This window comes from Pholcus phalangioides, unplaced genomic scaffold (assembly GCF_987345545.1).
Source record: "Pholcus phalangioides strain wild (caught in Gottingen) unplaced genomic scaffold, Ppha-v1.0 ptg000015l_1, whole genome shotgun sequence".
NCBI classification, from domain to species: Eukaryota; Metazoa; Arthropoda; class Arachnida; order Araneae; family Pholcidae; genus Pholcus; species Pholcus phalangioides.
Genome location: NW_028301608.1, coordinates 111288674 through 111310874, shown reverse-complemented (window position 1 = coordinate 111310874; position 22201 = coordinate 111288674). Strand labels below are relative to the sequence as shown.

At 36.3% G+C, this 22201-nt stretch overlaps 1 protein-coding gene across 2 annotated transcripts in view; it reads right to left on the bottom strand.

The window, feature by feature from the left end:
* Nucleotides 1-22201, bottom strand: part of Helz (Helicase with zinc finger) — a 50136-nt gene that overhangs the window by 8697 nt on the left and 19238 nt on the right. The window contains exons 8-15 of one of the 2 annotated variants that reach the window (XM_089245162.1): nucleotides 19829-19953; nucleotides 16354-16563; nucleotides 12545-12804; nucleotides 11392-11510; nucleotides 10875-11168; nucleotides 9377-9484; nucleotides 6508-6583; nucleotides 6048-6243 (exon numbers count right to left, since the gene is read on the bottom strand). In XM_089245162.1, coding sequence (XP_089101288.1) covers nucleotides 6048-6243; nucleotides 6508-6583; nucleotides 9377-9484; nucleotides 10875-11168; nucleotides 11392-11510; nucleotides 12545-12804; nucleotides 16354-16563; nucleotides 19829-19953 — 1388 coding nt within the window. Of the gene's footprint in view, nucleotides 1-6047; nucleotides 6244-6507; nucleotides 6584-9376; nucleotides 9485-10874; nucleotides 11169-11391; nucleotides 11511-12544; nucleotides 12805-16353; nucleotides 16567-19828; nucleotides 19954-22201 lie in introns of both variants that reach the window. The other variant, XM_089245161.1, reaches the window with a different exon arrangement.

Sequence of the window (22201 nt, the reverse complement as noted above, 5' to 3'; positions counted from 1 at the left end):
GTGAGAACTGCCTGTACCCATCATCAAAAAAAAAAGGAAAAAAAAAAGAACACCCTTACGGCAAGTGTGACGTTCCCATGCATGAAATCGGGATGATTTCAGTCCTTCAACGCGATTTGTTCAAATTATTTACTTGGGCCATTGATCAAGTGATCGTATGAAAATCGGACATGAGCATCGAGCACTCTGGATGCTTCAAAGAGCACAGCGGTGCTCGCGAGTAACGGGTTAAAGGTAGCCATGTGCACGATCGCATGAGCTCGAACATTCTTTTGGGTTGGTATTTTGGAAGGATTTCGGGTGGGGTGTCAGTGAGTTTGGATGAGGAAGCAATTTACTCTTTTCTTTTATTATATACTGAATATTATCCTATAAAGGGGTAACTGCGACCACCACAAAGGGTCCATGGAATACAGAAATACCCCTTCCTCAAACGAATAGAAATCTCGTCGTTCTTTCATTCACATTGACTTTCCATTTCGATGTTTGTCAAAAAAAAGACAAAATTCCTAATCTCTATGGGAAACGTTTTGTTATGTCCTTTCATGGTCAAACATATAGTTAGCTATTTTCTCAGCGCTTCTTCCCACCCCACTATCATCTGCGCATGTTGTCTTTTATTTGGCGGAACTTGCCAGCCTACCAAACAAAACCTGCTGTTGCTCCTTCCAGCCATAACAATCACCATTTGAACCAACCCACTCTAAAATGTCACTGACAGACGAATATCAGTGTGCTCGTTATGACTAAACAAAAAACCAAAAATAGAAAGAAAGAAAACTTACCTAGGCTAATCCCCAGATCTCTTTCGTATTTTTAGAAGAAAAAAATGTTTCGACTGTGTGAACCTATCTGTAAAACTATATTGGACTGATGATTCTCGGAGAAAACTAATTTGTTAGATTGAGCGCAGTAACTTTCCTAAATTACCATATAAAGATCGTTAGATGTATCACGAGTTTGATACCCAATTCATCCTTGTCAGAAACATTCCTGACACAGGGGGGGGGGGGGGAATAACAGAAACGACCACATGACCACAGAAAAAGATCTCCACTGGAGAAGTCCCACACCGAAGTGCACCAGCCTCTCGGTAAGTATAAAAAAGGCTGCCATTTGGAATCAGTAATAAATTGTAGGTCCCGGTCTAATTAGCCCTCGTGTGCAGAAAATGACAGTGGTGGGACAAATATATGAAATATAAATATGCGGAAAACAAATATACGATAAAACTATACATTTTATCTAGCTGAGAAAACATTTGCGAATTTTCGGAGTCTCTTTACTGATGCGCCAAAGGGACGCTGAATCAATGTTTCGCATGGATGAAAATTTTCTTTTGGCTCACTCTGCCCAAAATATACACAGCAGCGGCTCCCAACTTTTTTTGTGACGCGAGCTCTTTTTAGTAAATTATTTCCATGACGAAGCACCGTACACACAAGCCTCTTTCTATTTATCAGATTCACTGATTTGTTTTATTGCCCTGGAGCAACCGCGAGCTTTTCAGAAGTGCACATGGAACCATAAGGGCTCCACAGAGCACTGGTTGAGAACTGCTGTTATATAGTGTTTCTACAAAAATATAAACAGGAAAAAAATCAAAAATTTTTTTTACAAATAAATTTTCAATTTTTTATATCCTTCAGAGAAGGGGTACATCGTAAGAAGGGGTTCCCCCGTACATCGGTGTGAGCACCAACGGGTTGAAAATACTTCCAACGCCCCTGCTTGCAAAGGTGTTTTGGCTGAGTAACTGTGAACCTGGTTAACTGACAAGGAACTGAAGCAATTGGGCTTTTTTCATACCATATAATTAGCCTCCACTGTAGAAAGGCCACTGCAAAAGCAGCTGCACACGTACACAGTTCATAGCTGCTACTATGGCTAGACATGGTGAATCAAGTATGAAAGTGGTGTTTGTCAACAAGTGGGGGGGGGGGGAGGGAGAGTGTACACCACCTGATTTCCTACATAATCTTGCATTTTGATAACTCATTTGGGTGGGGAATATAGTCTGGTTTAACCTTAGTTTTTCAAAATATGCAAAAAAAAAAAAAAAAAAATTGACAATATAAACCAAAAATTCTGATAACTATAAACAAATTTTTCCTCTATATTATGATATCAGTCCATTCTGCAACAGCGTGCAAGCAATGCAAAAGCAGATGATATCTGAATGATAACATTATCCGCAATTCCAATAAGTGGTGTGTACTACAGTTAAAATGAATTTAATTGATATTTGAATGCTACACAATATATTCATTTCACATTTCAAACATGTAATGGAAGATAGACCAAGAAATATTGTTATTTTTCATAGTGATCAAATATAGATATGATTTCATTATTTACTTAGGTTACTTAAAATAATTGAAACATTGAAAGTATTGACATAGGGGAGGACTTTTTTTCGTGTGTCTGTGACTGACAACCCAGGCATATCACCTTCAGGTAATTCAAGGATGGCTACCTTGTGAGGGGATGGGCTAAAGCAGAAAATTTCTGCCAGAAGTAAGGAACGAAACAAAAAGAGAAAAGAATGTTATTGTTGTGTGCTGCTGTATTTGGTCTCGGTAATAACCTCTGTCGAAAGCAGTTCCTCCTTGAGCTATTGAGTATTTGAATCTTTGATTCGATGCTGCTATCCCTCTGAGCTTGTAATGTGTAAGTCAGTCTTTTGGTTGTTTTCAGCACATACTTTCAATTGTTCTATACCTTGCAACTTTCCTTCTCATGGGATAGGACTAATGATCTGTACAATAAAATTTTACTTCTCTCCCACACACACTCAAAAAAGTAAGAGATACTACATTTTACCGTGCTTTTACTTAACCATACATACAACTTGTACACATTCATCTGTGGAATTTATAACAAATCGGTAGCCTACATGTTGGAATAAGCATGTATGTGTTCTCATGTGAAATTCATTATCCTAGGATAGGGTTGCCAGATCCTAAAACTGAGAAAGGAAGATGCTTGTGAATGCTCTCATGATAATGTTCCCAGTTTTTCCAATAGATGACACCACTATATTGACAAAAAATAATCCTTAAAAACTTCATACCACTATTTTCTATTTTCTGAATGGAAGAGGTAACACTCTCCTCCCTTAAGGGTGTCTTATTGGCATCAGAGCCCCCAGAAGGTAGTGATTTATTAGGGACCAATCTATATACACTGGTGAAATTAAGAGAATTTGCATATTTTATCAAATTTCATGAAAAGAACTGAACTGAATGTAAAACCACTGCTTCTAGACAAAAATGCAAATCTTGTATGTCAAATACGTAAGCGTGTAGGCGGAGCCAGTAGAGAAACAGGCTTTATAAGCGCGCGTAAGTTAAGACGCATTTCGTTCGCTAGCACACCTCTGCGAATTTCTTGGTGTTATTTTGCAGCAATCAGTTAATTTCAAATCGTAACAGTAAAAACAAGTAACCACCAATGTTTAGATGATGGAATGAGGTGGCGAATTGTGGGGAGGCTAGAAGCAGGCCAATCTCAAGTCCAGATTTGTAGAGTTCAATTTAATGCCCAGCGCTGTGTAACTTATGGAAACAGTTCCAGGATACCGGATCCATCGAGAGAAAGCCTGGGCAAGGTCGTCCAAGAGCCACGACGGCCAGAGAAGATCACCATTTGTCGATTATAGCGAGGCATAACAGGAGTGCTACAGCTTCTCAGCTCTCTTGTGACTTGTATGCAGCCACAGGAACCCGTGTATCAAGGGTGACTGTTTCCAAAAGACTTCATGAGAGAGGGTTGTTTGCAAGAAGACCTGTTTTTGCGTCCCGCTCACTTCTACGGACAGGAGAATCCGTTTATCATGGTGCAGAGAGCATAGAGATTGGAGTATGGATCAATGGGCGACCGTTCTTTTCACTGATGAGTCCCGGTTCAGCCTAAGCACCGATTCTCGCCGTACGTTCATATGGAGAGAACCAGGGACCCGCTACCTACCCTCCAATGTCCGCAAAATCGACCATTATGGCGGAGGAGGTTTAATGGTCTGGGCAGGCATCATGTTGGATGGCCTCACACCTCTCCATGTCTTTGAAAGAGGCACTGTGACTGGTGTGAGGTATAGGGTCTTAGAGCCCTATGTTCGCCTTTTCAGGGGTGCAGTTGGCCCTGAGTTCATTTTAATGGACGATAACACGAGGCCACATAGAGCTCTTCTGCTCGACGATTTTCTAGAGAGTGAGGATATTCGCAGGATGGATTGGCCAGCCAGATCTCCAGACCTTAACCCTATAGAGCATGTCTGGGACGCTCTGGGGAGGGCAATTGCAACTCGCAACCCCCCTCCGGGAACCATCCATGGAATGAAAACAGCGTTGCTGAACGAATGGGACCAATTGCCACAGGAAATGATAAACTGCCTTATTTCAAGTATGAAATCACGCTGCGAGACCTGTATACCTGTAAGAGGGGAACCATACCCCCCTATTAACCCATTTTTTTGTTTATTCTGCAACTGCTGTTTCATACCTTCTGATACAACAAGTGTTACGCACGATCATGTGTGTGTATTACAATTATTGAATGGTTATTTGTTTTGTATTGTATCAATGTATGCACATATCAAATTTCATTAAAATCGGTACAGTAGTTCTAGAGATAATCGACCAAGTCTACAAATCCTCTTAATTTCTTACACCAGTGTAGATACTCAATGTCAAAAATCTCACCATATCTCCTTTTCAAGCACCTGAGTGGCGTGGTGGTAAGATGTTTGTCTACAAACCATGAAGGTTGTCACCAGGTCCCAGGTTCAAACTGAGGGAAGAATATTGATAAGAAATTTCCCCTAACAAGCTTGAGGCAACCTTTGATAGATGGTGCCTTCATTTCCAACCCAACTTGTTAATGAAAGTAAATTGCAGTATAGCGATATGGCCAGAATTAGTGTGTGGTGAAGTAGATCTCATTTTTATGAGGCCCTTTCTGCACTTGAAGTCCCCTGGCCATGCCTGGGAGGACTCATAAATTAAGATGGATTTAACTATCTTCTCTTCCCATTTCAGTATACACCTTTAGGTGTTGGTGAGCAAACAATGGCATTCTTACAATGGGTGTTGAGGTTTTCTTCTTTCAGAGATGTTTTTCAGACTGTCTTTTTTATATTATCCTGGAGCAAGCTGGGCCATGGTAGAATAGCATTTGCCCTGCTTGGAGACAACTTGTGTTCCTTTATTCTGAGAATTTCAATGGTGAAGAGGTGAAAGTGTGTGAACATGTGGAAAATGCAAGCTGATCTCCCCATTAAAAAGTCTCGCCACAGAAAGCAACAGACCTACAAACAGCACAAATGTAATTCAATCATAACACATCCCTCATTTCCCTTCTGAAATATAGATGGCAGCACTGAAAAATCAAACAACTGCATATGCATATGACTGTTAGGTACACACAATTACACATCTGGCACAACTCACTAGGTAGTAAATCGCCCATAAATAGTGATAGACCTGAGTTGTGTTCAGTTTGAAAGAAAAAAGAACATGTGGGAAAAAAAACACATAAGCACTTATGTGAATGAAGAGATATGAAGAGAATGAAGAGAAATAGTAAGAAAGAAAATAATTCCAGAAACCAGCAAATTTTCTAAAACATTTGAAATGACATCAAAAAGGACACGGTTGGTTATGTGTTGGTATGGCACACGCTTGGTTATGTGTGTTCAAAAAAGTACTGCTATCTGTCTTCCGAATTCAGAAGCAACTTGGTGAGATATTTTGCTTCTTGTGTTATGTGTGAAACATGACCACACAACAGATTAGATGGTAAGAAGATCCCAAGCAAATGAGAAGGTTGTTATAAATGTTTTATTGTAATTAAGCACTACTCTTTTGAAAACATTTTATTATGAAAAGATCTAAATAATCAGTGCAAATTATCAGTTTCTTAAAAGTAAAAGCTCTGAATAACTACTAATATTGTTTCACTGATGTAATAGAAAGCACTACCTGGGCTTCGTATTGTATATGAAGTCATGAAGTCCAAAAGCGATTGGGAAAAAAAGGAAAAGCACTCACCGACATTTCCCGACAGAGCACAAAGATACTGGATCGCCAACCACTGCAACAAGGGACTGTGCCCGAGTTATTGCCGTATTGAGTAATCTTGCATTCGATAAGAAACCATGGTCCAAGTCAGATTCTTTTCCCTTAGATCTGCTACAAGTCTGCCTTGTTCTCACAGCGCTCAGGAATATAACTCTGAACTGTTTACCTGCATTCATAATTAATATAATTAAAAGGCATGCCTATGTGAATGAATATTTACATTAGAGGTTTTTAACAAAGAAAAGTTTGCAGAAAAGGTCAATATTTGGTAGAAAATTCAGGTTAAGTATTCTATATGTTTTAAAAATAAATATTAAAAGATTATGTAAGCAGATGTTAAAAAATATATATATTTGAGTTATTTGAAATATTTTTCTGAAAAATAACATTTTTATCAATGAATATTTGACCAAACTAACAAAATGTATACCTTGAACATTAAGCACACGCTCAACAGATACGCCATGCAACTTTTTCTTTCTCAGCTCTGCCCTGATTCGAACAACCTAGTAAACAAATAAAAAAAGAAGCAGTTTGAAATCTCGAGTCTACTTTTAAATGATCAATCCACATTATTTTGATATTCAATTCATAGTAAATCAATTACTATAATTTATAGTGAATAAACATGATTAGAAAATTTGCCACAAAAAATGTTTATTATAAATGTTGTGGCTTTTTATATGCCAAAGTATGTATAAACTGTGCATAACTTTCATTTGATCATTTTTGCACGGCTCCCACTCAAAAAGTTAGAAAAAGTTGGATTAAAAAGTAGGACAAGGGAGGGTAACCCCCATAAGACACAATATATAATCAGTATAACAAAAACAATCCCTAAATTTTTTTTTATTATTTTAAAAATTTATTTATTTTTTCATAGCACTATTTCAGTATCCTATAAGATTGACTCAAGCTAAAGCAAAATGACAGAAATGACGGTTACAAAAACAATTTTTGGCCACAACACAGATAATTTTTTTCTGCTTTCACAATATATATTATTCTTTATTGGAGTTTTCCACAGTCCAGTCTGTCAACTCTCTTTGACAATGCCCACAGCAAATTATGAAGACGTGTAAGTTTTTTAAAAATGGCGCTCTTCTGAGACCACTTCAAAAGCACAGTGAAAAATGTGCAAAAAATAAATAAGTCAAGGTGAACTGGATGGTTTTACTGCATTCTCCATCCTTTTTTTTCTAAAGGGACTTTAATACAAAATTATTTTTTCCATCCAGACAGAAGTTTTTGATGAATATTTTACTGGCTGAACCCACAAACTAAGCAAATAAAAAATTAATAAACCAAATGGTCTGCTACATCCCCCAAAAATAACCTTAAAAATGATAAAACTTCTACTTTGGCAGAATCATTAATTGCAACCTACAACATTTGTAATATTTGGCAATATACTGATGATTTCCTCCTCAATTAAAATCAATTACACAGATTTTACTGATAGGATTTGATAAAAAAAAAAAAAGGAAAAGTATGATGAGCGGGAGCTCTGTTTTTGTTGCACCACAGCCATTTTCTGCAAGCGAGGGCTAATTAGACCGGGACCTACAATTTATTGCTAATTCTGAACAGCAGCCTTTTTTATACTTAGAGAGGTTGGTGTGCTAATCCTTTGATGTGGGACTCCCTGCAGTAATCTTTTTCTGTGTCTATGTCATCATTACTGTTGTACCCTTGTCAGGAAAGTTTTCTGACGAGGACAAACTGGGTATCGAACTCGCGACACCTTTAAACATCCTTTGGTACTTTAGGTGAGAACTTGCATTCAAGAAAAAAAAATTGGGATAAGCCGTGACATAGATACGACCGCCAAATTTGATGTGAATACGTTTTTGTGTCTAGCCTCGCATCGTAGGTACAGACTTCCTGCCCCCCCCCCCCAATGAAGGGGTTGGCAGAACTCCAGATTGGGGGTCTGGGACAATTCTTGAATTTTTTATTTTTTTGCACTATAAATTATGAATCAGATCTGCAAGCCTGGTGCCCAGACGGGAAGAGATATTAAAACCAGAGTGATATCACTGGACTTGTATTTGCAATGTTCATCTATAACGATAGTATTGCTTTTGACTTACATTGCATACTTTCTGAGATATGAGCATTTCAAGAACTTTGTCACAACTTTTGCAAATGCTCTCAGTATAGTCAGATGATTTAAAAAGCCTATTCCTGATTTCTTGTGATCATTCATGGACTTTTCAAATGGAACAGGAAAATTTTGAACATTATTGAAAATGTGATGAAAATATTTTTATAGCCAAAAGAATTAAGATTAGTAATAAAATCAGGAATAGCACTTTCATATACAGTGAAACGCCTATATAACAATACTCAGGAATTGGAAAAACGCATTGTTATAAAAGGTTTATCATTATTGATGGAATATATTAACACTATGAAAAGTGAACTGTGACCAAAAAGTAATATTATTATACAGTAATACCTCAACTAATGAGAATAATTCACTCCAGAATCGCATTAATTAGCAGAAATGCTATTCTCCATAAGTTGCTACAGAAAAGTGTCTCATTCATTCTAGGAACTAGCCAAAATTTAAAAGCAACTTTCATAAAATACTAAGAAGCCCTATAGGAAAATATCAACTGACCAGAGGCTGAGATAAACAACTTCATAATTGGATGAAGGGAAGTTTAAAGGAAGATGAAAAATTGAACATCTCATTCTACACTAAGTATGCCATGAAGTCGGTTCATGAGCCATAGCGGAAAAGAAAGTGAGTGAGGTGGTGTTCTCTACGCAATATGGTCGGTTCATTTCTCTTACATACATGCAGATGAAAAAGATAAGTTCTTATTATGACCAAACTGTTCAGTTTGGTATTAATTCTTACAATATAACAAAATATTCAAGTCTAAGACTGCTTTTTTTCTCTCTTTCAAATGCATTTTCTCTTGGCTTAATCATTCATTCAACTTGAAATGACTAAAAATCTTTCTGAGAGTTGTACCAAACAGCAATTGCGCAGTGGAAATAAATTAATTTTGCTCATGTGGGAGACTAATTTGACTAGGGATGAAAATTTAGCTTGCGGCACGAGTTGTATATGAGAGCATACATCCAAATAAACTAAAATGTTTGTTAGCGGAATCTGTATTCATTAGCAGAAGCAGAAAAATGTCCAAAATATCTTTGTTAGGCAAAAAGTTTATAAACTGAAGTACCACCCTATAGGTGATTATCATTATAAAGGATTTATCTCCATATTTTACTTTATCCCTTTTATTAATTCAATCACAAAAAGCAGAAGTAAAATAAAGTACCTGATCGTAATATGGTGTGACAACACCTATGCTCGTCTCATCCTGATCACCCCAGACCTCTGGCCAAGACTTCTTCAACTCGATAACTCGTTCAACTATCTCGTAAACCTGTAAAATTAATTCACACCTCAATATATATCGAACATTCATTTGAAACAGAATACACAAATATCGGAAGAGTTTCAGGACAGCAATGATAGAAGCTTATCTTCTTTTATTTAAAATTCTCATTGAGAAAATTCTCATCACGATTGAGAACTTTGAGATGAGGGAGGGGCCAAGGGAAATTAAGAAGTTTTCCATTGTTAAGAAATAATTTTTATTAACATCTTTTATAAGTAATTTAATTTAGTACAGTCGAATCCCGTTATAACAAACTCCAAGAGACCGGAGAAATCACTTCTTTATAATGAAATTTTGTTATAAAGAAAATCCAGGTTTATGCATTGTTCCTAGGTAAACTTATCTGAAGGATCAGAAAAGTGTTAGTTAAAACAAGATTTTCGCTATAACAGTATTCGTTAAAACGGAATTCGACTAAAGTTTGTTATACAACACATGCAAGAAGAAAAAAGTCAATATATTGACTCAATTAAAAAGGCAAAATATTTGAATGCACTTTATAACAAGGAGCAGTGTAATGAGGGGCTACTGTAAATATTTCATCAACTCTTTGATTTCAAAAAATTTCAGACTTTCTTTGAATTTCACTGGTCATAACACTAGAATAAAATTGCATCCAATTAATATTATTAAAACAAACAAAAAAATTGAGTCCAACATGAAAATAAATATTCCCAAACACAAATATCACCATGAAAAAGTTTCACTGGCTCTTGTTTTTGAGAGCCATTGAAAAAACACTGGTTTTTTTTCACAGGGTAATGAATTACCGTATTAACACTTAAAAAGTAATATACAAGCATTATTATACGGTGAAAAAGTAATAAGGATCATAGAACATTATCAGGGAAAATATCAACCTGGCTGACTACTGCTGGACAATTGTAAAAGATGGTCCTTATGTCCAGTACAATCATAATGCAGAAAGAAGTAATGCATCAGACACTGATAAATGAACTATTCATGCTATAAAACATTTCTGTTTCAATGTATTTCATGTAAATTAATGTTGCGCCTCTGTATATTGGTGTTTTTTCTGTATATTTATTTTACTTTCTATACATAGTAAAACCTCTCTTTGACGGACACCAGCAGGAAAATTTTGTCCTTAAAAGAGGGGTGACTGTTAATCAGGGGTTTGAGAGAAATGCATATTTTTATTACACAATAGGAAATTATAAAATTTGTGTTTAGCAAATCGAATTACATAAGAAATGACTATTTTTGTTATGGATGCAGAAACTTTGTCAAAATTTGTTGTTCAATGTAATTAAAGTGAATCTTCAGCATTCTTTATTATTAAGGGTCAATATAGTGATTTTGGTGAAATAATAGGAGATAAAAAAGTTTGAAGAAGGAAAAATTTTGCTTTCACCTCTGCATTGTTATGATACGCAGTGCTGTTCACGTCCTGAATGTCTTCACCTCTTGCAGTAAAAAATGTCAGCGGGTAATACTTTTCATGGCGAGGCTGTTTTGCACTGGCAATCAGATGGTTATCATAAAAAAGCTCAGATGTATATTGAATGATGGCTTCATGAGACCTATAGTTTTCACACAGCAGAATCTTACAGGTGAAGTTCTCGGGATATAAATCATACAACCTTTCTAACAGTGAGGTGTGTAGATTCCTCTCCTGGGCAAACTGTGAATACACCTCTGGACTAAGCTGTGAAGAAAAATGTAAAAATACTAGTTAATGATAGTATAATAAATCTTTCACTTAAAAGACATGCAACTCATTTTTTTAATGGAGCATATAACAGCATACATTAAAATAAAACTTGTCTTTCACTAAGTAATCGGAAAATTTATTTCAATGTTCAGGATTAAAGGCCATAAATAACTCAAAAATAGTTGTAAATATTGCTGTCCAACCAATGACAAATTACCTGCATATGGTCACCAGCAAGCACTATCCTAGTGCTTTCACTAGCCATTGACAACGGCATTATGGCTTCACATTCCATTGCTTGAGCAGCTTCATCAATAAGAATATGAGTGAAGAAACCTGCAATATAACCGGTGTTAGTAAATTCTTTGATCTTAAAAATTTAATCCATCAATTTGATTATGATTAAGAAATTGAAGGAACCCAACAAAATTCCTTAACCTTCTGTTGACACAATATGTTGATCACTGAGTTCGGGCACAATTTGCTTGATAGGCAACACATTTAAAAACATAATAAACACCTAATTAAGTACATTTATAAAACTGCCAAGTGATGAATGTCATTATTAGGTGTGTCAATAGAAGAAACACAAAAGTTTCTGCAAAAAACAATTTCACATAAAACCATTCAAACAAATTTTAATGCTGCACGTGAGATGAAAAATGGCAGCGCTGAGCCTGTCAGATCAAATCCCCGACAGAATTAAATTAGCAAGAATCTCAAAACATTGTTTGTCACCTGCCAATAAATGAGAGAAATACATATGCATGGGTCTCACAAACTCAACCCATACACTGGAGAGTAAAATACTTAAATTTCAAAATGCTGAGTAATCGCGTACAATGAGCCTAGCAGATCACTTTGGTCACCACCCATGCTTGGTAAGGTTCTGAGTGTTGCACACTCAAACCTAGCAAGATTAACCAGTTAGCTGGTTATGATGGCATATGCCATCACACCGATTTTTAATCTAGTTATTTCAATTTTTGAAAACTAATTAGTAATTATTTCAATCAATTTTTTTGTTGATGGCTTAAAAAAAGTTAAGAACATGAAGTCAGTGTAAATGCATTCATAAAAAATTTTAATCAGGAAAATTTATTTCATTAGCTTCAAACCTTTCAAAAAGTAAAAAAAGAGAAAAAGGAGAAATCAACTGGACAACTGACTGGTTAAGAGACAGCTACTCAATAGTGCTAGTGCCATCTAAGAAAAAATAAAGAAGAGAAAACATGAAGGCTGCATCTATTAGATCAGTTGCACCCGACAGAGAGTTAATAATGTTCACACATGAAGAGAATTAATGAGCATAAAGAATATTTCTCACATTTTTGTATTGTGATTACGATGGCATTTTTTAAATTACGAACCTTTTTCCAGCCCAAGTTGAACCAAGTATCTTGATGTACTAAGAGTTGTTACAACAATTTTATGTTTCTTCACATCATCTACAGTGGGCATGTTGAATGAGCGATCACATTCTGTGGTGGAGACGAGACAATACTGAAGTACAGTGGGATGAACAGTTGCAACCCATCTGTGACGATAGTAAATACGAAGTGGTGTTGCTTCTATTTTCCCTTCGGCAACTTCTGGGTGAAGGTACTCCCGGATGTAAATATCAGCAGCACTGAAATAAGTGGATTAAAAAAAATCAAATTTTAAATTCAAAAAGGAAACCACACATTTTGACAAATCACTAAATGTAAAGTGGTGCTCATGTATTCTCAAGAAATAAGCAAAAGCTATACAGGGAATTTAAGTTAGTAACCAGCCATGCTTGAACAGAGATTCGAACCCAGATCTGCACAGTCAGGAGCTAGTGTGCTAACTACTCGACTGCCATGGAAAGCCCTAGTAAAATGCAATTTATTTTTCCATGAAGTAAGCTTTCTTTTGTATTTCAACAGGCACAAAATAAGAGGGATAGAAAAATGTGTTGCATTAAGCAATCCAGCTCTAAAAAATATCTAGGCTAGGTGAGATATATCGTCCTTGTATGAAAAAAAAAATCAAATGACTTATTGTATCTGGGGTGAGAGGGGATGAAGTAAATTTCAGAACAGTTGTCAGAAAAAATTAAGTTTTAAAGCAAGAATGTATGAATTGGAGCAGAAAAAATTAATGTTAGAAGAAAAACAATGAACTAAAGCAACAATATTTGGGAATAACAAAAATGATGGAACCACCCCCCCACCCCCACAAAAATTTATCACAAAAAGCAGCTATATTTTCTTGACAAACTTTTCACACCAGTCTTTTTGCTTGTTGAGGGCGACATTATTTGTTGTCTAGAACAGCAGCAGTCTAAATAGGCCACACATTTTCTGTAGTAAGTTTTCTTTCTTCTTCAAATTAATTTATTCAATAGCAAAACCTTAATTTCTGATATTTTTATGCTTCTTCAAGTATGCTGAAGGACCTGGCACCTGGTCGGACCAATGTGACACGAAGGGCTCACACTAGCCAACAAGCCAACGAGGGAAGACATGGTCCAGGACCTGGCCTGGACATGGCGGAGGGCTCACCCGAGCCAACAAGCCAATGAGGGAAAACATGGTTCAGGACCTGGCGCTTGGCCACAGAGAGGAACAGGGGGCTCGGGCTCAATAAAGCTAGAAAGAACATCAGAAGAGCTCATCGGAATAAATTGTATATTGTATAATAGAAATATTTAAATCTGTATATACTTTTTTTTTTTTTAATGTGTTTTTATATTCAATGTTAATGTATTTTATATTTTATATGCATAATAAAGCACCCGACATCGCCCAGCCCCTCATCCAGGCAATGGCTAAAATTGACAATGGTCGATAGAGCCTGGGCAGTGCACGGAATGAAATGCTTCTTCAAGTGAAGTAGTTTACACAGTTCAGTAGGTGGTGTCACCTATCTTCCAAATGGTGATGAGCGAATATGTAACTAACTGGGTGTATATTTATGTTATCGTGTCATAGGTCTACTGATTGCCATGGCAACATTTATTGAACATGAAATTTAAAAAAACCACAAAAAGTCATATTTAGCTAACTATTACTGGGAAACGTGCAGGTGTCAAGCTGCACCTTAAAATGTCATGAAAAAATGCTGCAGATTTTCACTCTCAATATATTAATATATCATACATTTCATTCTGTTAGCATCATATTACAGAATCATTACATTGTAAATAGAACTTTAAAAACAATTATTTGTTCACACTTTCTGACAATCATTTCCTTTATTCTCTCCAGATTCAGTGCCACTCATAGAGTAGTGCTTGCCTCATGCTGAGGGTGGTCCCTTTGAGCTGCCTTGTTAACAAGGAGTGAATGAGTACGGTTTTGAAACATTAAAATCTTAAATGTTCTTTGGTAAATTAGGCAGTTATGTGCTCAGGAAAACCATTTATGGTCAAAATTGGAGATAAGGAATGATGGATGAATATAAACAACTAGCTATAATACCCGGCGCTGCCCGGGTTTTATTCAATTACTGGGAGGATTGAAAAAGTGACAAACCATTATAAAGGAATAAACTATTATACATAATACTGGCAGCATTAAAGTGACAAACCATTGTAAAGGCATATGCATGTCTGAAACGCATTGCTAGGGAGCCATGGCAACCAAAGTAAACATTTTGAAATTAACTGTTGGGGCCCAGGAACCATTGTTGTCAGACTGGTTTTTTTTTTTGCCATTTCTGGCATTTGCTCTGCTCTGACGAACTTTTAAAGTAGCCTACGGTTCAATTCCGGTCCTGTTTGGTATATGTGCCGAATTCGGGGAGGATCGGTGTAAAATTGTAGATTTGTATAGAGAACATACACAGAAAATCAATTTTGCATATATAGATTTTTTTTTTTCAATTTTATGGGCATGATTTCCACTGGCTGCTTGTTAGTTGTATTAAGAAAGATACAGTTGTAAAATAAGAGAAATTTTTGGGCGAATCACTATTTGCCAATATTGGTGATCTAACACTCATTTGGCAAAGTTGAAAAATTAGCATTCACATAATTTGGTGGACTACTTCTACTTGCAGAATGAATTTTTTTTTCACAAAACTTAGGATTTGACACACTGATGATTGACCATGGTAATTTCTGCTGGCTGCAGTGGCGATTTCTTTCTTTTTTGTAAACAGAAACTGACTCGCATTTGCACTTTAAAGTTGAAAGACTACTGTAAACCATATTCAGCTGCATGATCGCAGATATTACCAGGGTTTTGTGGTGGTAAGCACAATAATTTAAATAAGGGGCCACGGTTATTCCAATCTGATTTTCGGGGACAAAATCAGGACTGGCAGGGAAAATTCAAAAATTGATTCAAGAAAAAAATTTATAATCTGTGACCACCTCTGATTCTGCAAATTTTTCTGGACTTCCAGCAGCATTTTCGAGGAGAGACCAGATGGATTATCGGTTTGATGCCTCAAAGCAGAATATACAGAAATCTGCTACGTACACCACAGAACAATTAGTGCAACTGCAGAATAATCTGAAAGAATTTTAAGAAAAATGTAGAAAACACAATGCAGAACATTTCCAGTCAGCCGTGGACTCATTGCAGAACAATGCAAAACATTTTGCTTGGCTGTTTGACGTGTTTGTAGCACTTTTAAAAAGCCTGTCTTGGGATAAAGTTGCCAAGGATAAATAAAAATTGAATATTTTTGAATTGTGAATTTTCGTTTGAATGAAAAATACCTTTGTAAGGCTTGCAAAGCATGAAAAACACACATGGTTATCCTGCAAGTTTTTATTCCAATCAAGTACTGCACTTCACAATAGTCAAACTACTTTTCAACAGAGATCTCCACTTTCCAAGTCACGAGATAGCATGACCATTGAAGATGGGAGGAGGGGAACTGGTAACTTTTTGAGAAGATGGCACAGGATGTTAATTTTGGTGCAGTGCAGCACAGAGTTCCCACTTTCCTCAATCCTTCTAGTATTATTTATAATAAATCTAATCAATCAACATTAAACAGACAACAGATTTTATACATTCACACACTCTTTCTTAGTTTAACTGCTAAGTTAAAGTTGAATTGGATCTCGATAAAAAGGAAGAAAAGTCTATTAATCTACTGATTAAAGAAGTAGAAGAAGCTTAACAAATCGCATGATGATCAAGTTTTTCAACACTCAAAAATGTTACTTGAAGAAAACATTAACACAAAAAAAACTGACCTATTAGAATGGGTGCAGACAAGGACCCTAGACTGACTATCTTCCAAAAGTATTTTGACCGCCTGTGCCAAAGTGAATGTTTTCCCCGTTCCAAATGGGCCTATTATCAAAACAGGTGGCAAACGAAGAGAGATCGGAGCTGTTATTGCAAGAACTGCTTCTTTCTGCTTCGAGTTCAGTTGCACATCAAGGTTCTTGAACCATTCACTGCTACTTGAAAATGCAAAATAGGTATTTCAATGGAATATAATTTCAATTCATGTTTTAATTTCAACAAATTCATAAAGTTAAGGCCATCATGAATGAATAAAACCTGTATGAAAAACAGAAAAAAGAATGATTAGATTTAAAAATAATGTTTCTAAAAACCATTAAAATTACAGTACCAAAATTTAAAAAATTGATACATAGCATGCATTTGCAGATTCAACTACAGTGATCTCTCACTTATGACTTGGTGCAAGGGAAAAAGATGCATAAGTAAGAGAGGGGTAAAAATAGAGTTACCAGACATCCTATTTTTTTTATCATTTTAAGCATCCTGCTATGTTTAAGAAAATTCTCACTTTTGTCCCCCTTTCCAGGATTCCGGAATTCTTTTTCACGTTAGAAAAAAAAAATTCCCACTTTGAAATTCACTAACATGAGTGTTTTGTGGTTTTCTTTCCATTGACCAATAACCATCAAAATTCCAAGAATTTTTCTATCTTTGTGGCTTTTAGTTGATATAAAAAATGAATTCATTAACTAAAAAATTAGTTAATGAAAAAAACAAAAATATGGTGATCGAATCACCCACCAGCCGTTCTAAAATTAAGCACACATATAAAAAAACGTTTCCAACGTGAACAGGCAGTCATGTTTGTTTACATCATGCTATTGGCTTTGACCACCTATCATACAGGCTACCAGGCCTCGAGTCTAGGTGTGTAGTGCGATGTCACAAGAGCTTTCCATGCAATGGAGATAAGGGTAGCTTTCTAAAAATAGAAACAGTGGTAGCAAAAAAACAGTAAACTCAATATTTCTCTCTCTTTTCTTCCTTTCATTCTTTTTAAGTTGATGAAACCTGACAATATAATTTTACAATCCAGAAGCCCTGAGAATGTTGCGAAATCCAGTATTGCCGGGCTAAATCCAGAAAGTTGGCAGCTCTGGGGTTATATAGTTATTCAAATTTAAAAATTAGCTTTTTATTTGGTCACCTTGGCTTAAAAAAACAATTAGAAAGTTTCCCTGCCTCTACCAAGTCAAAAAAAAAAAATTTTAAGTGCAATATTTACTTAGATATTTGAATTCGAAAATCGCTGAAAATGAAAAAAATAACCACATAAACAAGCTCATTCTATGCTTCTTCATATGCTGTTCTCTTATATTTTCAATGATATTTGACTCCATACATCTCAGCGAATATTGCACTTGAAAACATGGATTTTTTTATTGGGCTAAGTAGAGACAGAACATCAATTTTCTCATTGGGTTTTTTAAGACAGCAAAATCAAATAAAAACTTATTCTTTTATTTTAATAACTCTACAACCCCTTCCATTTATGAATGATGTATCTAAGGTTTGCATGTTACAGTAGATGCCGCTTATTATAATCACAGATGATGTTATCATTTGGGCATTGTTATCACTTTTGCAAAGAATGGAACAGACTAATATCACAACATAGGAAAAAATTTGTTTTTTGTCATCAGGACTTTGCATAATGTTATAAATTTTATTTTTGGTAGAAAATTTTTTTTTGGCACATTCTGAAACTGAGGTTTAATTAAAATTTTTTCCCTGTACATTATGGTTATATTGCTGCAAGACTATGTAAAAGGCTGGACAGTGTTCTCCTTTACCTCTCTTATATTGACAAAAAATTCCATACTTAATGTTGTAATTGTTCACAGTATTTTCTGCGATCCATGTACATCTGGACCTGCTTTTGCAAAGGCCTTCCTATAGTAAAGGCAAATGTATGACAAAAGAAAAAAAATCTTTTCGGGAGGGGGGCACTACCCCCTAATCCCCCCTTGTATGTCTCTGATCCCAACAATATGCGTTAGGATTCAAAGGGACAAAGCTGATGAAATTTTGCTGACAAGGAGGGGGGGGGGGGGGGATCAAAAATTTTGACATAATACTTGAACGGCCCCTTTGTAAACAAATTATTTTTTGGATGTAGTTATCATTGGTTATTATTTTCAGAAATTCTTCCTCTTCCCCCCCCCCCCCAGGTCTCGATATGATCGCGTTAAGCAGCGTGGACTGTATTTGGATACTTTTCCAATTGGAAGTATGCTTCTAGGTTCAATGGTTATTACAGGATAAAAGAACTTTCTGGTAAACTCTATAGCCTGCACAGCGTAAAAAACTTTTTTTCCCACGATAGCAAGTGGTTATATAGAAGAGTTGACCAACTTTGCCCAAGAATATTGAGAAGACACCAACGAATAAGGTAAATACACAAAAAATAATAAAAGTCCTGATGCATTTCAACACCAATGGGTGCAGTCTTCAGAGGAAAAATTTAACCACTAGTCTCACTGACCGAGTTTCCCACTTGGGTTGAATACCAAATCTTAACGCTCGGTCTCTCAGCGGAAGAAGTACGTCTGTTCACTTCAAATGTCATGGTCAGAATGAAGCTGTGAGCCTGCGTGAGATACTAATGCAGTATCCTGATTGGACATTTGCGGAATAGTGCTATCTGATTGGTCCATTCGAATTTTCTTGTAAGAGCGGGAATTACAAGAAAATTCAAATGGACCAATCGGATAGCACTATTCCGCAAATTTCCAGTCAGGATGTTTGGACATTTTCAGGAAATTTTTCCCCTGAAGACGGCATCCATTGGTGTTGAAATGCATTAGGACTTTTATTATTTTTTGTGTATTTGCCTTATTCGTTGGTGTCTTCTCGAGTGGTTATATACAGGAAATTGTGGTATTGATGAACTTTATAAGCCGTAACAAATATTAATTTAGAGGCCACAATGGGTAATTGCCAAACAAAAAAAGTGGCTGAATATAGGCACCTTGTCCAAGAAAATTTTTTCATATAATTGCTGTTTTTAATTTTACAAACAAATACACATAAGAAAATGTGGTACATTTGGTTTAAAACTGCATTACACAGTTGATGTTCAATATAACAACTCCTTTTGTTCTATCAAAAACAGATGTCGTATTGGTTATATTGGGAAAGTTGTCATATGGAAAGTAAAATGTATATAATAATCATTCTATGAAAACTTTTGGGACTTATCCTATGGGTCATTGTAATGGAATGGTCATTGTAACAAGCGTTGACTATACCATGCATTTCAAATAGGTTGAATTTTAAATGCACTGATTTCTAAATATTCAGAATCAATTCTTAAATATTTGCAACACGATTCAGGTAAGTAATATTTAAAACTGTATAATACAGAATATTGTGTAATGATAAACAAGGGGTATGCATGAAAAATATTTTCTGTACCTATCAGTGTTCCACAGCACTGGTGGCAAGGAATTGAGACTAGGAAATACCAAAGAAGGAGGGTGTAGTCTGTCCACTGCAAAGTGCATCTCGCACAATGGAAGCCTGTTTAACTGGAACTGGACCTGAGAAATGAAAAAGTAAAAAGTTGTTTAAACAAATACAGACTAAAGTTAAAAATGTAATTCTCTCATCATTTGATCATAAATTTTGAATACACTAACTCAGTGGTGCTCAAAGTTTTTCATGGCACAAAGTTTAGAGGCATAGTTAACATTTGTCAGGGGTGTCACAGCAAGGTGGTGATATTATATGCATGTCTGTTCTGTTTTTGGAACAGTTCTTTATTCGGCCATTTTGGGGCACACTGATTAAAGTTGACTGAAACAGAGCCGAGGGTGAAAAATGTTTGCGAACTACTGCATTTACCAAATACATTCATTATTCGGGTCATATATTTTTCAGGTTCACATTCACAGTATTTGCGAGAATAAATAGTAAGCAACTAATCTCTGTTCATTCTAACTTGGGTCCTGATATAAATAAAAGCACGTGTGTGCGATGCCCAAAATGATTGGTTGAAGAACATTTCACCTTTTCTTACTACGCAACACCGCCAAAAATATAGTTCTTTGCCATTTGCCCCTCATACCACAAAATACCTCATAATTTTTATTTTTTTTTAATATTTATATTAAATTTTTTATTTCAAAGTTATCTGGAAGACCGGAAAAAATATTTTTTAAACATTGGTCACAAAGTGTTTTTGCTGCTATGTCTTCAGGGTGGGTGTTGACAGGATACGCCTTTCTTTCTCACTCAAACATTACCGTCCCCTGGAAGTTTCACTGTATTATTATTATTCCCATTAGCAAACAGATTTGCTAGACACTTATATACGCTTGTTCAAGAGGTCTTGCAAGAAAAAGAGCTTTCTCATTTATCGTTTGATGACATAAATGAAATATGTACGTCTATCTTGTTTGGCAGAGCCATTTGAAAATTCATTTCTTTGCAGCTGCTCTGGACTCCTATAAACGAAGTTGCTGTCAACAATATTTTTTTCTCACCCACACGCTTTGACGTACACTGGATACGGGTGGGGGGAGGGTCACTTATTGTTCGTGGTGAATATAGCATTTCAAAAGAATTTGCACTTCTGCTTGAGCAGCTTGTTGGGAGGAAGTAATATTTTTTTTGTCGAAGGCGGTGAGCCAAAAAAGTCTGAGGATTATCACGAAGACATGAAGGTAAAGTTTTGAAAATCTGGTTCGAAAGAGTAATGCTCATTTTTGATTCAGTTAGCCTCATTATGACACACTTTTTTTTTTTTCAAGCAGAGCACAACTCAGGTCTATCGCCATGGGCAATTTACTACCTAGTGAGTTGTGCCGGAAGTGTAAGTATGTGTACCTAACAGTCTGAGTGTGTATCTAGTGTTGTGTATGATTTTTTAGTGCTGCCATCTATATCTCAGAAGTGGAGTGAAGTGTAATGACTGAATATTTGTACTGTTTGTAGGACTGTTGCTCTCTGTGGCTAGACTTTTTAACGGGGAGATAGGCTCGCATTTGCGCCTTGAAGTTGGGAACCACAGAAAACCAACTTCAGCTGACCACCACTGGTGACGGTTGGGGCTCGAACCCGGGTCCCCGCAGTGCGAGTCCGTCATTATGACCACTCAACCACCACAGTGGCTATGACAGACACTATAGATCCCGTGAGAAAGCCTGGCCCGGGAGGGGGGGGCGCCCATTAAAGATCCCAGTCCAGGACATCCTGCTACTGGATGTTGGGGTCATGGCTCGCAACCTACGCATGGATAAAAAACCGAAATTGTCTTGACAAAAAACAGCATATCAACAACAGGTTGAAGTAAAGAAATGAAATAATGTGGATGACTCTCTCTCGTTAAATTGGAACTGCTACAGCTCGTGGATTATTATGAAATATTTAATTACACAGACCCGCAAGAAAAATAAAAAGCGGCAACGCAACGGTAAGTTGTTCATAAATTGTTTCTCGTTATAATTGGTAGCATATCCGGCCCAGGAAAATCATACAGCGCAAATTAGCTCAGAAATAAAATTGTAAAATTCTGAAGAAAAAAAGTAATAAGAAAAAATGAGGATTTTTTTTTCTTATTATCTGCTGTAAAATAATAAACAACTCGCACAAGCTTTTGTAACGATCTTGGCCCCACATCCTGCCGCAAGACCCCCAAGGCTGTGATCTTTGACGGTCCTTCAGACCAACCTTTCAACAGCCCTTCTATATAGTAAACTTTTAGCGTAAAAAAATGACAAGAATCGTCGCGGGCAATGTCCGGGCTGGAGCCCTGTCATCCTAACTCTTGAGGCGTGTGCCATGATA